At 39.5% G+C, this 15,560-nt stretch overlaps 1 protein-coding gene and 1 long non-coding RNA gene across 5 annotated transcripts in view; one reads left to right on the forward strand and one right to left on the reverse strand.

The window, feature by feature from the left end:
* Positions 1-2,425, forward strand: part of LOC133384040 (uncharacterized) — a 39,543-nt gene extending 37,118 nt beyond the window's left edge. Inside the window, exon 3 of the long non-coding RNA XR_009762454.1 lies at positions 7-2,425. This is a non-coding gene — a long non-coding RNA (uncharacterized LOC133384040). The remainder of the gene's footprint in view (positions 1-6) is intronic.
* Positions 1-15,560, reverse strand: part of SYK (spleen associated tyrosine kinase) — a 59,094-nt gene that overhangs the window by 3,768 nt on the left and 39,766 nt on the right. For 3 of the 4 annotated variants that reach the window (XM_061625884.1, XM_061625877.1, XM_061625868.1), the window contains 7 exons: positions 14,355-14,423; positions 8,880-8,991; positions 5,227-5,398; positions 3,781-3,990; positions 2,273-2,459; positions 1,612-1,752; positions 800-912 (listed from right to left, as the gene is read on the reverse strand). In XM_061625884.1, coding sequence (XP_061481868.1) covers positions 800-912; positions 1,612-1,752; positions 2,273-2,459; positions 3,781-3,990; positions 5,227-5,398; positions 8,880-8,991; positions 14,355-14,423 — 1,004 coding nt within the window. The remainder of the gene's footprint in view (positions 1-799; positions 913-1,611; positions 1,753-2,272; positions 2,460-3,780; positions 3,991-5,226; positions 5,399-8,879; positions 8,992-14,354; positions 14,424-15,560) is intronic. The other variant, XM_061625893.1, reaches the window with a different exon arrangement.

A 15,560-nucleotide genomic window follows, 5' to 3' on the forward strand; every position in this document is an offset into this window, starting at 1 on the left:
CCCCAGGAGTAACGGAGCTCTCGGGTGAACTCATGGAGGCTGGGAGGCATGAACCACCTGTTGAGTCTCCCTTGAAGTCCAGGATTGGGGCTCGAGGAATAGCCAGCAGCACTTCCTTGCTTTCAACAACTTCTCCCAGAGATATAAACAGGTCTTCCCTAGACCAAAAACTATGCCTGGGTTTAGTTCATACTAGGTTCACATGTATCCTAGAATGTCTGCTAAGAGGCTGTCTTCTAAGGGTGCAAAAAATTGGGGCACTTATCACTGAAGGAAGGACCAATCCCGTTTGTGACATGTGCTGAGGGTGAAGAACACCAATCTTCTTCTGTGGAAGCTATGCATTTGTATTTATTTTCATTCACGTTGCTTTTCAGATGTACAAACCATAAATACTTTTTAAAAAGGCATATTAGATATATGCTTTTTTAATGAATTCTCAAAAGATGCATAGCTGTGTTTGTCCAGTGTTCTGATCCACAGGCTTTTGCTAGCCTAATTCTGGAAAATACTGAACTGGAAACTGGCAGCTGCTATGTAGCTGTGCAAAGTGGTTCTCAGATGCTGTGCAACAACTCCTCTAAAAGCCAGATCCCAGTCATCTACACCCCAGTTTGGCTTGCAGGGCTTTACTTGCCATTTTCTTGCTGTGCTAACTGAACAACTGGCTCAAAATGTTCCTTTAGGACAGATTGCATATTTTTTCCCATAATTTAAAATTTAGAAAATGCAAGAGCAGAGAGGAAAAATGACAATCCATTATTTTTATCAGAAGGAACACTAATATGATGATACTCACTCATACGTCCAACACAATTTCATTAACTCATAGATCTCAGGTGGGCAGGATGCTGGACATTCCATTCGCTCTCCTCTTTCAATCATCTGAGCAACTTCCCCACCTTTCATACCCTGTGACAGAGTGAGAAAGGATTTATCTTTTGTCAAACTGAATTACTTAGAGAAAAGTGAGGCTCTGCAGCAACAATGAGTGTGCAGTGCGTCTCTTCTTGGTTCCAGCATCTCTATTCCGGTCTCCACTCCCACCCTCCCACTGCCCAGTTCTCTTTCCCATTCCTACAATAGTCGGTCAGCATTCTGTACCCGCTGAACATGCTGGATCTGCATTTTGGGTTTTGAGTGAGGTAGACATACTTGTGCTGAATCCCACCTATATTAAATTCTCTAAGTTCTCCACTGAAGTCTACGGGCAGCTCTCTCTTCCGTCCCTGGGGACGTTTAAAAACAGATGGTTAGTGGACTGAGAAGAAGCAACCTATCCATACAACGAGATGGCTCTACATTTTAGATATATCTATATGTCTCTGTCCTTCTATTCCACCCACTCCATTCACTCTACCACCCAGTTATCCCTTTATTTCTCCTCTCAGTCTTTCACCGTTCCATGTCACTGAGTTGTGATGCAGCTGTTTTGGGAGTCCTAGTTTGTTTCTGTAGATTTTTCATAGTTGACCATGCATTGGAGTGACCTTGAGTCTGCTAGCAATATTTTATGTGCCCGTGGTATAGTTTGGAATACATAAGCACTCATAAAGACTTGAATCTTTATTAAAAATGGATGTTTAACAATAGGACACAATATATATATACCTTGTACGGCTTTTGTCCATAGGAAAAAGCCTCCCACATTAATACACCAAAACTCCAAACATCACTCTTGCTTGAAAATTTGAAGAAGTTCATGCATTCTGGAGCGTACCACTTGACTGGCCATTTCCCATAATGTTCTGCCTGAAACAATTCCACACATAAAAGAAGAGAACATTTAGCCATATATAACAACAACAGCAATAGGAGGAAACAATTTTACTTGGTGTAACTCTTTTTTTAAAAAAAGGTTTTAAATGTCCACCCTCTTCTGACAGCTTAGGGGGATGGTCCATGCATCTACAGTGAGGATGGGGGAAGGTTAGCAACTGGTGGGTCCAATTTTTCCAGTACAGCATCATGCTGTGAGCAAGCATGCTTATGTGCAACCTGCTAGAATCTATTGAGCAGAACAGGGATAGCATAGCTGTACCTGCAGATCTTAGTCTCATTTTGCTAAGTACCCAGCACTGATGGCTTACTTTTTATTAGAGTGCAGAAAAGTCGCCTTGCACTGGCATTTGTGTTGCTCTGATCATGTTTTGTATTGTTGGGTGGCTTGCAAATTTTAAACTACAGTGACAGTGTTTGCACATTGTAGAAGGCCACAGTGACATCATGACAAGAAATCTCAGTCAAGACAAGTTACAGGGTGAAATATTACCTTATAATAATCATTAGAGCCGAGAGCTTTTGAAAGTCCAAAGTCACTGATTTTGGCATAATGTTGTGTAACCAGTAGTACATTTCTTGCCGCTAAATCTCTGTGCACAAAGTTGTTTTCTTCCAAATATTTCATCCCCATGGAAACTTGATGAACCAGTTCTATAATATTCTTTTCTGTAACATCTCTGAAAAAACAGAATTGAACCTTTAGCAATTTGTAGTATATTTTCATTCCTCATTATTCCATTCCATTTTTTATTGTATTTTAACCAGTTGTTACCAGATTTTGTGTAAAATCCAATCCTAAGCAAGTGGACTTGCCTGTCCTTTCCTGTGCCTGACAGGCCCCCATATGAACGAAAAATGTGCTCCCCAGGGTTAGAAAACTCTCCAGAAAAGAAGTTGAGGACATGTGTCCTTTTCATTCCAGTCTGCATTGGAATCCTGTTTTTAATGTGAGGAACTTACTGGGGTGGTGGTATCAAATATAAGTAAATATATGAGTATGTTACAAATCCACCATGTGCTTGCATTTTACAAGAAAGGGGCCCCATACTGGAGAACAAATAATAACTAGGTACTGTACAAATTTATCCAGTTTTTTAGACTACATCTATCATGTAATGATTCATTCTGAAGATTTTACTGTCATCCCATATTGCTAAAATTCAGTTAAATACGTTATTTAGTTCTCCTTAGAATGATTAAAAAAGTGTTAAGGTTTTCTGTGTTTTGCCTAAGGTTCAGAAGGTTTTAAATAATAATTTTTGTACATAATTTTGATATTCCAGATCAAAATTAATGTATTTAGTCTAATTGTATTAAACATGTTATAAATATAATATGATGTATTAGGTATGTAATGCACAATAAAGTATTTTAAGAAAAAGAAAAATCCCTATCAGTCATGCTTATAGTTTGGCTCAGCAGTTTTTCATAACGTGACCCTAATCAGCTAGCATAAACAAAGCATTGTGGGCAACGGGTGTTAAACTCCCAGAAAACCAGTTACAGCTTTCTCCTATGTATATACATGGCTAATAGACAAATGTGCACTTATCAGTGCAGATGTTCACTTGTCAGATACTAAATCCAGCAAGGCGGCAGCCAAATCCAATGACCCCCAGGGAAGCTTGTGAGCCTAGCAGTGGCAGGTGGTGTACAAGAGAAAACATCATCTTGGACATATCTAGGAAGGTTCAGGTCCTTCCTTGCCTGACTCTTTTTGCTATCTGTATTCTTCCAATCCTTTCCCTTCTCTGGAGTTTATATTTTAGTTTCATTTATGGAAAGAGCTTAACTTTCTGACTGAATTTCATTAACATGGCAGGACGTTAAAATCATCTGTACAAGCTAATCGTAAGTGTGCTCTCAGAAAAAAAAATGAAGGTTTGGAAAACGATCATCAATATTTCAAATTTCTAGCACTCATGTTAAAGTTATAGTTCCTCCCTTTTGCTTATTAAAGTTCAACAATTCAATAAATGATACTACTGGCCAATTTACCTGTGTTTTATCAGATATTTATTCAAGGGGCCAAGTTCAGCCATCTCCATTACTAACATCCAGGACTCAGCTTCGCATATGCCAATCATTCGGACAATATAAGGGTTATCCAGCTGTTGCATTACATTTGCTTCTCTTAGCAGTTCATCTTTTATGGAGGGATCATTGCCTTCATTCTTGAGAATTTTCACAGCCACTGTCTTCTTTCCCCTGAAAAGAAATCACCAGGAGACTTACATTATATGCAGTGCTCCAAGTATTCTTCCCTGTTTGGCATGTGCTGATTTTATCCAATTCCTACTTCTAAGTGTGATTGTGTGCATCGTCTCAAAGGAGGGACAAGTGATGTTACTTAATTCATGCACTTTGTCTCTAGCCCTCCTAGAGTGAAGGATGTGAACCAAAATACGTAGGCACACTTCAAAGTAAATGTTCTGAGAGATATAAATCAGCCTGCTCCCGCCTTCCAGTATTTTTATCAGATGATATCAGAACTCTGACTGCCAAATGTGTTAGAGAAGCTTAGAGTTACATATGCATAGAGAAGTCAGACAATATAGAAGGAACATCCTGGTTAATTTTGAAGCTATCTTTTCGTCTTTTTATGGGAATGGGGACATAATTCATTTTTTTTCTCTAGATAGAGAAGGGACTGCCTGATTTGTTTTTATGGTACTTCCTGGTTCATTTAGAAACTTTTTTGCATCATTTCCTGGTAAAGTAGTGATTGTTGCTGAGATAAAATAATTGAGAAATCTAGGATTTTAGTGCAGCTGTATAGTGTGTCCATCAAAAAGCAAAAGGTAGCTGCCGCAACAGCAAAGGTTCATATTTTTTCTGACTATTACAAAAAATTACCTTGCTAATACAGATGCAAATGCAGCCCTTTGTTAATACTGTAGGAGTAGTAGTAGAGCATGACAACCCTGAAGTGTGGTCAGGACAGGTGATGTAATCCAGTCTCCTGGTATGCTGGCTTTTTAAAAGTTTATTTCAGGGAACTGTTGTGTGGGGGCTGGTAAATTGATTATAGCAGCAACATGGGGGAAGGAGTAATTAATTTCTTTCCCACCAATGGGGGGGATAGGGTGATTCTTGAAGGCGGGTTGTCGCTGCTGGTATAAACACTTCAATGGGGATATTCATGTCAAAGTCTCAAATCCTTGTGTAGCTCTGGGATGATGGCATCAGTATGTATACCTGTGGGTTCCCAACACCACCAACCTCAAGTAACCTTTGTTGTCACCTCACCCCATCCTATCGCAGCAAACAGCAGAACTGCCAACATCAGGATGCTGCTGCTGCTGCTGCCGCACACACACAAGCTGCTGCTGGCTAAGGTAAAGGATGTCAGATCAAGGGCTTAAAAATAGCAGCATTGAAGGCATACGACAAGGAAAATAATTTAAGTCAAGATGGGAGAAATGACATCATTTTGACACTTACTTTTTCATTTCATAGGTGCCTTTTTTTACAGTGCCAAAATTACCAGAACCAAGTTCTTCCTCTTCTAGGGTCAGCAAATTTCGGTCAAGGGTAACATTTTTAGCTTTTACCTCTTCTGGGTCTGCATATGGACTCTCATAGACCTCAGTGTCCATGGGCAACCTCTGATCACCTATACATTTGAACAACAGGACATATTTTACTTTTTAATCATATGAATATTGCTGTTCACACAGGAACTGTCAAATGTTAAATCTGCTTCATTTCTCTTTCTATACAGTGCCATATGCTAGCAACCATCTCTACCGCTATTTAGTAAGCTTCTTCCCTCTTCTTCTCTTCTTGAGATCCACTTCTGCAGCAAAGCCTTTTCTAGCAAGGCCTCCCAGATTAAGTTTAGTTGCACTTCCATTGCCATCTGCCTCCCACCCAACCCCACCTTCATCCCAAATGTAATGTATTGCAATGTATTTGTTTCTGTCCTGATTATTATATGCCAATCTTACGGATTTGCTTTGTTAAATAGTTCTTTTTATACTCCCCAATAAATTGTATGTATTAAGAACATTTCTGGATCATTCATTACTTTTGGAAAATCACATGAACAAAACCTTAGAAGAAAAAAGGAATGCCTTTCCATGGGAAAGGACCCTTACCAGTGACAAAGCCTGTATTAAATTGACAGGGACTATTTCTCAGCCATTTTATCCACTTAAAAATTAGCTGGTTTTGGGGTGCAGGTAATTCAGAGTAGCCAGCAGTTTGTTTTTCCTAGAAAGCCCTGGACTGAGGTGGAAATTCAAAATGGCTTCCTCCTTTGCTACTCACTATAGGTGCCATTATAGTGGACAGCAGCTGAATATATACAGAAAAGCACACACTTTTAGAAAGTAAGTAGCTCATTCCTCTAGTAACTCTTCTTATTTGAGAGGTGGAAAGTTAAAGAAAGGGCAGTGACTGAAGCAGACATTTTAAAAATATAAAGTCAGTGTGTAGTTCCATACAATCCTATTTTTAACCCTGAAAAGCTAAGGAAAACATTTTTTACATTTGGACTTTAAAAAAATTAAGAGTGTTTTGCAAACTCCCAAAGATGCTTTACTTGAAAGTAGAGTCAAAAGTTTAAAGGTGGCCCCTTGTTATCTTTTTTTTGGGGGGGGGGAAATGGGGAAAATACAGTAAATCATAGATAAGGAGTCCAATCCTATGCATGTGTAATCAGGTGTAAGCCCCATTGAGTTCAAAGGGACTTACTCTCAATTGCAGTCGATGGGTGAAATAATACGCAGACAACAGCAGCTATGGTTGAATAAAGGGCCACTTTATTAAATTATAAACAAGAACGTTTAAAGCGACCTGCAGAGGTGAAACCTAAGTGCGGGAACTAACTATAGGCAAGCAGCTTGCCCTACAGCTCTCGGGCGACCAGCCCCTGCTGGGGCAAATGGCAAGCCCCCTTTTGCTTACCCCTTGCCCCGGCCACACCTTGTAGGTGAGTAGGGAGGCCTTCCCACGTCACCACCCCCCGGGGCCATAGAACCCTCAGGTGGATGAGGTAAGTTGGCCCCAAAAGCAGTCCATATCCTGCCCTCGGGCCGTATAACCCTGAGAGACAGGCCTCCGGAACCACCAATCACCTTGAAAGGTGCCTAAGGGGGCCACCTAGCTGTCATTACCTATTTCCCCTCCCGCACTTTACCGAATCCGTGTCCAAAATATGTCCACGTTAATAATTTGATTTGAACCAAATTAGCCAAAACACAGCCTATTAATCACGACATCCTCTAACCCAGTTCCCTCCATCCCCCAAAGTGTGGAGCAGGCAAAAAACCTGCCCGCCAACAAGGGTGGGCAGGATAAAAATTCCTACTTGGCCCCGAAGCGACCATGGTCACACTGTAAAAGAGGGAGGGCGGGACGTGCGTCACGAGCCAAGAGGAAGTCAGAGAGGGCTGAGCGGGCTTAAATAGGCCCGTAGCTCCGCCCCCTCCGTGCGGAACGTCGCGCGTCATCCCAATGCGACGCGCGACATTCCCTTCAAAATGGCTACTGCGACTTCACCCTCGACCGCAACTGTGCTACCGCTCCCCAGAGCTTCGCGCAGGTAAGCGAAGCTGCATATAAATGTGCTGATAAATCGACAAAAAAGATTTGACAAAACAACACTGGATAAAAAGTTGGAAGAAGACAGTTTCACAGAACAGTTTCTCCTTGAATTACTGGGTGAATTGCATGAATTTTTGGTCAGATTACCATTCCTCTCCAGCATTATCAGCATCTGAAAGTAGTAGGGCTTTCACGTTATAGCATTTCATTTTTATTTGTAAACTGCTGGAGAGCTTTTTGATCAAGCGGTTTACAAATTTTCTAAATATAAAATTAATAAGTGTTTGACAAATATGTGTGTTATAAATAGACAAAGCATTTCCAGGTGATATTTTTAAAGGCTTCTGCATTATGAGTTATCACAATTACTCAGGGTTTTGTCAGTTTCCATGTTTAGCACCTCAACATTTCTACATAAAAATCTGTCCAACTCAAAATAAGAAGGAACAGATGACACTCCTGTGAACTTGACTTTTAAAAAATCTGCTACTATGTTCTTGGATATTGTTTCCAGCTAGTGTTTGGGCATATTGTGGGACAGAACAGAAAGAACAGACAAAACACAAGGCTTCCTTATCATAAGGCATATGATTCATGTTTGGTGTGGCATCTTTCTGTGATATAGCAAGTCTATTTGGAGAAGGGGAATTTATTTATTGTTACATTTATATCCCATCTTTCCCCCAAGGAGCTCAAGATGGCGTACATGGCTCTAACCCTCCCTATTTATCCGCAGAACAGTTAGGTAGGCTGAGTGGAGAGACTGACTGGCCCAAGATCACTAGTATAGCCTCACGGCTCAGTGAGGACTTGAACCCTAATCTCCCAAGTCCTAGTCCACCATTAACCACTATGCCATACTGGCCAGAACTTGGGGTATCTTATCAAAAACTGGGACCTAACTGGGCTGTAGCCTTCAAAAAAAAGGGGGAGGATCAAGACGTTAACAGGTTCAAAGTGGAAGTAAAGCACTGTAATACTGTAAAGCACTGACTTTATTTCTGTATTTGTTTATTAGATTTATATCTTGCCCCTCCTGCCAGTAAGAGCCGAGGGTACTTTTAACTTTTAAGTGCCTGCTGAAAACCTTTCTGTTCCACTAGGCTTATGCAGGCAATTAAGAAATGCTTTTTTTGCAACAGTTGACCTTTGTTTTTATTGTATATTTAACATTTTTTATTCTATATGGTGGTTGTATTTCATGTGTTGTAAACCACTTTGATGTTTTTAACGAAATAGTGGTATACAAATATTTTTATAAATAAATAAAAATAAATAATCCTAGCAAGCAATAATGAACACATCAAATCCAAGTCTATCTCAACCCATAGTAAAGGCAAATCCCATTTTAAAATCCAAAGTATACAAGGGAATGATGTGACCAAAATACATCTGCCTAACTTTCCAAATCTTAAATCTCATTTTGAGGGTTTGGGATATCTACAGTGAAGGCAAGAAATATTTGAATTTCTAGTGAGATAAAACAAGTGCTTTGGTCTAACTTGGGTAACAACTGTTATCAAAAGAGAAATGATATCGTTGCCTACCTTGATTTATCTGTGATGGCACATAAGGGTTGTATGGAGAGGCGATAGATGATGATGATGATGATGAAGGTAATGCAGAATCATCATTCCGGCCAGGAACAGGTAAAGGTGGCTATGGCACATACATTTTTCTATTAGCATGTTTTTGGAGTATTAAGGACAGAATTATATGACAAGAATTAAGCAATGAAAGATGTCAGCAGTGAAAGCACACATAACGAAGAGAGCAAAGCTTACCTAAATTTTCAGGTTATTTCTTAAATATATATGCCAGCAAGATAAGACACATGCTGCTAAAGCATAAAGAATTCTGAGACATATTTCAGAGCATATCCTGATGAGGAAATTAACTAATGGTTTTGTGTTCAAATTCTAATTCTACAGAAGTGTTATTCTTGTTGCAGAATCTTGTATCTATCCACTCAAACTGAAGCTGCACAGTCTTTTTCTTCCAATCTGTATTATGCTTTCCACGGCTTCTTATTTATGGTCTCTGAATCATATAAACATGTCCCCCCCAAAAAAACACTGAATCAGTAAGTCTGAGAGGGAACCGAGCTTTGCACATCTATCAGGATTTGAAATTAAAGTGGTAGACATAGGTTTATCCCACTAACCATTTATTAGATGCTCCCTATTGCACTGACAAGTCCCTCATCTACGATCCTAGCTCTTGTCTTTATTTTCAGCATGAGTCAATAAAATGACTATTAATGGATAGGCAAAAAACTTTGTGGTTTAAGAACATGTCTATAGCCACCAGATATTTCTATCAAACTTCAAAAAGCAGGGAAATTGGGCACCAGCGGAGCAGGAGACCTGACCTCCTCTCTGAGATATTGTACTGCCCTACATATTTGTAACAATGCAAACACCATTTGGGTTGGTCTTTCACAGTCCAATCCACTTTCTGTGTAGCTTGGAGGAATTTGGTAACATGTGCCTTTGAGCACATGGTGAGTACTGGCAACACCTGCCATCTCCAAAGATGAAGAATTACACTTTTGTATGTTTGTTGGTGTACTTCTTACTTTGCTTCGTTCTGATGTTACTACTGTTTCTACAGAGAATCTAACCCAGAAAATTATATTTCTCTCATTATTCATCCTAGAAATCTGTGTCAAATTTATTTTTATTAATTTCAAAGTCTTTTTATTGGTCAATGTCATATGATGGTGAAGACAGCCTTTTGTGTTTTAAACTGGAGGTTATGTTCTGTTTCTATTTTGGTTGCATTAACAGTTAAATTTAAAACTGCAGTCTGATGTAAAATCAGACTGATTACAATATGGTGCTACTTAAGCAATGACTCTAGATGTTGGAAAAAACAAACTTGGCCTGCCCAAGATGCATGTTTTCAGCCTGCTATGCTTAAACCATTCTACTTAAGGAAATGATCATTTAAAAACATAGAGCACACCTAGAATATTGCTAGAATATATTTCACCTCCCACTGTTTTATCTTCTGCAAACTGAGGCACTTCTCATGTCCACTGGAAACTATTCTGCAGAATAGTCAGTACAGTGGGGCCCCGCTTTACGGCGTTCCGCTGATGCGGCGCCTTTCATTTTCAATTTTAAAGGGTTTTTTCCCCCTTTTGCGCCGTTTTGGCATCATATTCACGCGACACGGCCCATTCAAGTCAATGGGGTTCCGCTTTACAGCGGGGGTCTGGAACGGAACCCACTGTATAAGCGGGGCCCTACTGTACCAGCATTCCACAATTGTTTTTGGAGTGTTTTTTAGTGTGCTGTACTTCACATATTCACAGAAACAGAAGCAAAAGAAAATGATTTACTATAGGAAACTTCACTAAAATTGCAAAATAAATCAAACATATTTAAAGTGACTATCTGAACAATATCAACTATTTTAATATTGTTGCTTCCTCCCTGCTAAAAAAAGATCAGCACAGCATGTCTTCTTTCTATGATTTGGGCTGATTGCAGGTGTTGCCATCACTCACCATATGCTCAGAACATGTTATCAGATTCTTCCAAGCTACACAGGAAGTGGATTGGACTGTGAAAGACCAACCCAAATTGTGCTTGCATTTTTATACATTTGTAGGGCAGTACAGTATCTACGAGAGGAGGTTAGGTCTCCTGCTCCCCTGGTGCATTCACTATAGCTCCCCAATTTCCCTGCTTTTTAAAGTTGGATAGAAATATCTGTGGGCTACAGGTACGTTCTTAAACTGCAAGGTTTTTTCCTATTAGTGAATTTTAATAGGTTCACAGCTGAATGATTGCAAGACCTATGTTGCTAAGCTTAAACTACTGAGGAAGTGAGATCCTGAAAAGAATTTTGGTTTTGTCTATTAGCTTGTTTGGATTCCTGCAACTTTGCCACTTAACCGTATTAGGGTGCTTTGATGAAGGAAAACAGTGTTTGAGAAAAAACTAATTCAGAGGAAATCAATTCATCAGTGAGATAGATAGGGATGTAGTCATCCAGGGTCTTGGGGAGGGGGCTTAGATCCCTTATTTGTTTGGGAGCAGGATTCCAACCAGGTCCCTATGTTTCCAGTGTCCTAGGAGCCAATCAGGATAAAAGTGGAGTGTGTTAGCCATGAGAAGAATCTTCTAATATGATTTCTTGTGCTTTCCTGTTGATTGAAGCCAGTCAGAGTAAAAGGTGAGTCAGCCACTGAGAAGACTCCTCTCAGTAGCTAACACGCTCTTCTTTCATACTGATTGGCTCCTAGGAATGTCTGTTGTTGTGGGAGAAGGCACACAGGGCTGAGGAGTGTAGAGATGATGGAGGTCGAGCAAGCAAGGGGATGTGGTTGTGAGGGGGCATGGCATGACTATCAATTCATTAAGGGACCCCACACTTCTGAATTTACCACTGCTCTACTAAAGGTAGACAAATTTGGTATTCTCTCTTCCAAATAAGCAACATTTTTACTCATTAGTAAGTCTTGCTCCACAATTCTAAATGCTACAGCACAAATGCACATAGGCTGCATCCATTATAAAGACTGTATGCATGCATTATTAGTTGTGCCATTAAATACATGGAAGCAGGAATTTATGTGTCATTGGTGCGATGTATTTTATAGGGGATAAGACGTGAGTAAAACATGGAGATGTGCTTCCCAGCTGACACATACATTTTGTAGTTGGGTTTTGTAGCACTTGCTAGGGAAGATGCAAAATCTTGACTTTGAATAAAGCAGATAAACATGGAGAAAGGAAGTGAGGGATAACTTTACTTCCTGCCCCCTCCAAATTTTTAATTTTTTCCCTAAGCCACTGATCCCTCCACCAACAAGAAACTGAGAGACGTAGTCCCAGCAACTAAGCAGGACTAAACCACATTCAATTGTCTGAAAACTGCTGTGAACGTTTGTTCGTATCAGAATTCATTATGACTAGCTAAAAGGTGCTATTTGAACTGGCCCATGTTGTAGGAAAAGAAGCTGGCATGTGCCAGTTTGCTTTTAGGAAGTATTTTTATTAGTCCTTTTAATATAACATACAAAGGGGACAGCAATCTCACTTCCATTCATTTCTCCTAAAATAGCCTATGTGAGTAAGCACAAACAACTAATAGCCTTAGTTACCTTAGTTAAAATAGTTAGGATGCAATCCAATACATACCTACTTAGAAGTAAGCTCCATTGGGTTCAATAGGACTTACTCCCAGGTAAGTGTGTATTGAATTACAGCCTTAATTATTTTAACTATAATCTTAGGGAGCAATCCCAGTGGTATATACGCTGGGCTGAGGGGAGCTGGCTACAGCAGATCCCTGACTGAGCCAGCTTTAAACTCTACCCTCTTTGCAGCTGAAAGTCTTGTGATGAGTGTGATTAACAGGATGCATTCCAGCCATGCAAAGGTTAGAGGTTTCTACACACATGCACATATTTTCCACCACCACCACCCCATCCAGGCAAGAAAGAGGCATTATAACAGTTGAAGGACACATTTCAGCCAGGCATAAAGTACTCTAGGAGGGTGTGGAGCAAGGGCAGTGAAGGGTTAGGCTTGGGGAGGGGGCACAGTGTGGGAAGAGACCTGAGAGCCAGATACTGATGTCTGGTTCCCAGACCTGAGCTCCCCTCTCCTCTTGGCTATAATCCTAATAATCCTTTTTGTTTCTCGAGGCAAGAGTCATAAAAAACATACAGCAGCCTGGACTGGAATTAGGGTCTAGACATCCTCTGACCTTCCAGGGTCCCCTCCAAGATGATAGAAGCTAGTAGGGACTTGAGCAGGCAGCCTCCACACACATAAACTTGGACCTTTTTGACAACTGATGTTCAACTGCCTTTAGCATTCTGTGGCTCTTGGAGCATGCTCAAGACTCACTGGGCAGCACTGATCTCCCCACTTTAAATTTACAAGCGTACTCTTCTGCATACTGATGGGAATCTCAGTATGGAGAAACCCCTACTTTGTCTGTGGGTAGGAGCGCTTCTGTGACTGGGCCACAAAGTGAGAGGATTCTGTGCTGCTTTACATGTATACCACTTTGAGAATTTTGTGGTTTAGATTTTTTCTCTTAACTATAATTAGTTAATTAATTAATTAGTCCCCATGCATACAGAAAGTGAGATACTATCTGGTGGGAAGATAAAATAATCTTCATGTGCTGTAGGGTTGGGGAAAGTGACCACAATGAACAGCAAATCTGTTCCTAGGCTTATCTAACCACGTTTTATCCACCAGTTGTCCATTCCTCAACTCACAAACCTATAAAAGAATGCCAACTAAGCTTTTATACCTCTAAAGAAGTGTACTGCAAGCTGTAAAGCACAGTTTGCTATTGCATGTTTATCCAAAAGGACTTTTTGCTTAAAATACAAGTTCAGAAAACAATATATTGCAATATTCTTAAAATGAAGAAATTAATGTGTAAGAGGATTTGTCTCCTACTTAACTTCAGAACACAAGTATGACATCATTCATCATATGGTACAATAGCGGCAGTAATTCTGGGTGGGGGTAGGTGATGAGAGGGACAAACCATCTTCTCTAAAGAAGCAATGACAGTTTTTCCCAGTTTTTCCCTATTTCAGATAATTTGTGTGAGATAAATAACTCTCATACACAAATACAAAAAAATTAAAACAGGCTATATTTAAAACATTTGTTTTACTGAAACACAAAGATAGTTTTAAAAGTAAAAAATACATATTTTTGTGACAAACTGGATCTATTTCTAACCATATGATAGCTTATTTTTCCAATTCCTTCTACTAAATCTCATAATTATTAATATTATGAATATTACAGCACTGCATGTCAGCAACAAATAAAATTCAATCATGTTAATTTGTTTTTGCTAAATTTTAGCCATGGGTTAATTCTATAAACTAAGACCAGAGGTAAAAGCTCTAGAAGTTGCTAGATATGCACAGAGGATTAGCAGCAAGGCATGGATCAAACCATCAAAAAGAGTGGTAAGTGAACTGAGTGAGGGTAAGTCCTTCCACACATTTACAAAACACCATGTTTATGCACCTTTTTGCTTCCTGGCTTTGGGAAAGTGTATGATTTGATTCTGGTGATAATTCCACCTGTTGACCAAGTCTAGAAACCATAAAGGATATCAAAAGGATAAATAAGTGTATCAGAAAAATAAAAGAAATATTTAACACACACACACACACACACACCTATTTTCTTGTCTACAACACTGCTTTCCAAACTCTCTACTGAAAATTGGACTCAATTGTGGACTTTTGCATTTTTCTCCATGATTCACATTCAGGGCCCTTACCTTTGAGCATTGAATTGAACTGTTCCTTAAGACCTTTTGTCCCTCACCCTTAAGAACTATTGTTCATTGATCTACAGTCCTGGATCAATCATTTATCAATCAACCATTTAGGAATCATTGGCTGCTTCTGGATGCAATGATAAGTTACGTTTTATCATTCTGGTATGGCGGCAAGGGCATCTGAAGTTTTCATTTCCATTTTTGATTAGTAAGTGCCAGCCAGGCAAACAACAATTAGTCTTAAGTACTGAACAGTTTACTGAAACAAGCCAACCTCACATTTTGGTTTAGGAAGCTGCCTTGTTCCAATGAATCTTAAATTTACCACAGTTTAGGTTCTGATGAACACTAAAATGTGATTAAAAATGGAAGTGAAAGCTACAGAATTCGTCCTTTGGGCCACACTGGAGGAAAAAGAAGGGAGGGGAAAGCACACAACCCCAAGCTTCACTTCCAAAACAAACCATCATTTACCATTATGTCTGAATTGTTATTGCTCTAAAACACTCTTGCTTCTTGCTCCAAAAGTATATACTATTCCAGTTTATTTTTTCAAATACTTGATTTGGCAGGAAGAAAATGAGGATATAATTGTTTATTATGATAATTGTGAAATAGGACCATGTAATGAAAATGTTTTTCCTAAATCTTCCTTAAATAAATATAGGAGAGGATGGCTTTTTCGTGGTGGTGGTGGTAGGTTAAGGATGTAATCCACTATAAGCTTACCAGGAAGTAACTCCCACTGAACTCAAATGGAGTTTAGTAGACATGTATAGGATTGCACTATTAATCTTATAATTTAGGTTTAAACAATCTATGGAATGATCTTAATAGAAGATCCATCTACTAAGATCCTCCAACCAGAAAATTGTGCATACTGGCAGTGGTGCATTTAAATAGCTAGCTTTTCTAGAGACTCAGATACTCCAGTGCTTATTCTGGCT

The sequence above is a fragment of the Rhineura floridana genome, chromosome 1 (genome assembly GCF_030035675.1).
Source record: "Rhineura floridana isolate rRhiFlo1 chromosome 1, rRhiFlo1.hap2, whole genome shotgun sequence".
In the NCBI taxonomy this organism is placed as follows: Eukaryota; Metazoa; Chordata; class Lepidosauria; order Squamata; family Rhineuridae; genus Rhineura; species Rhineura floridana.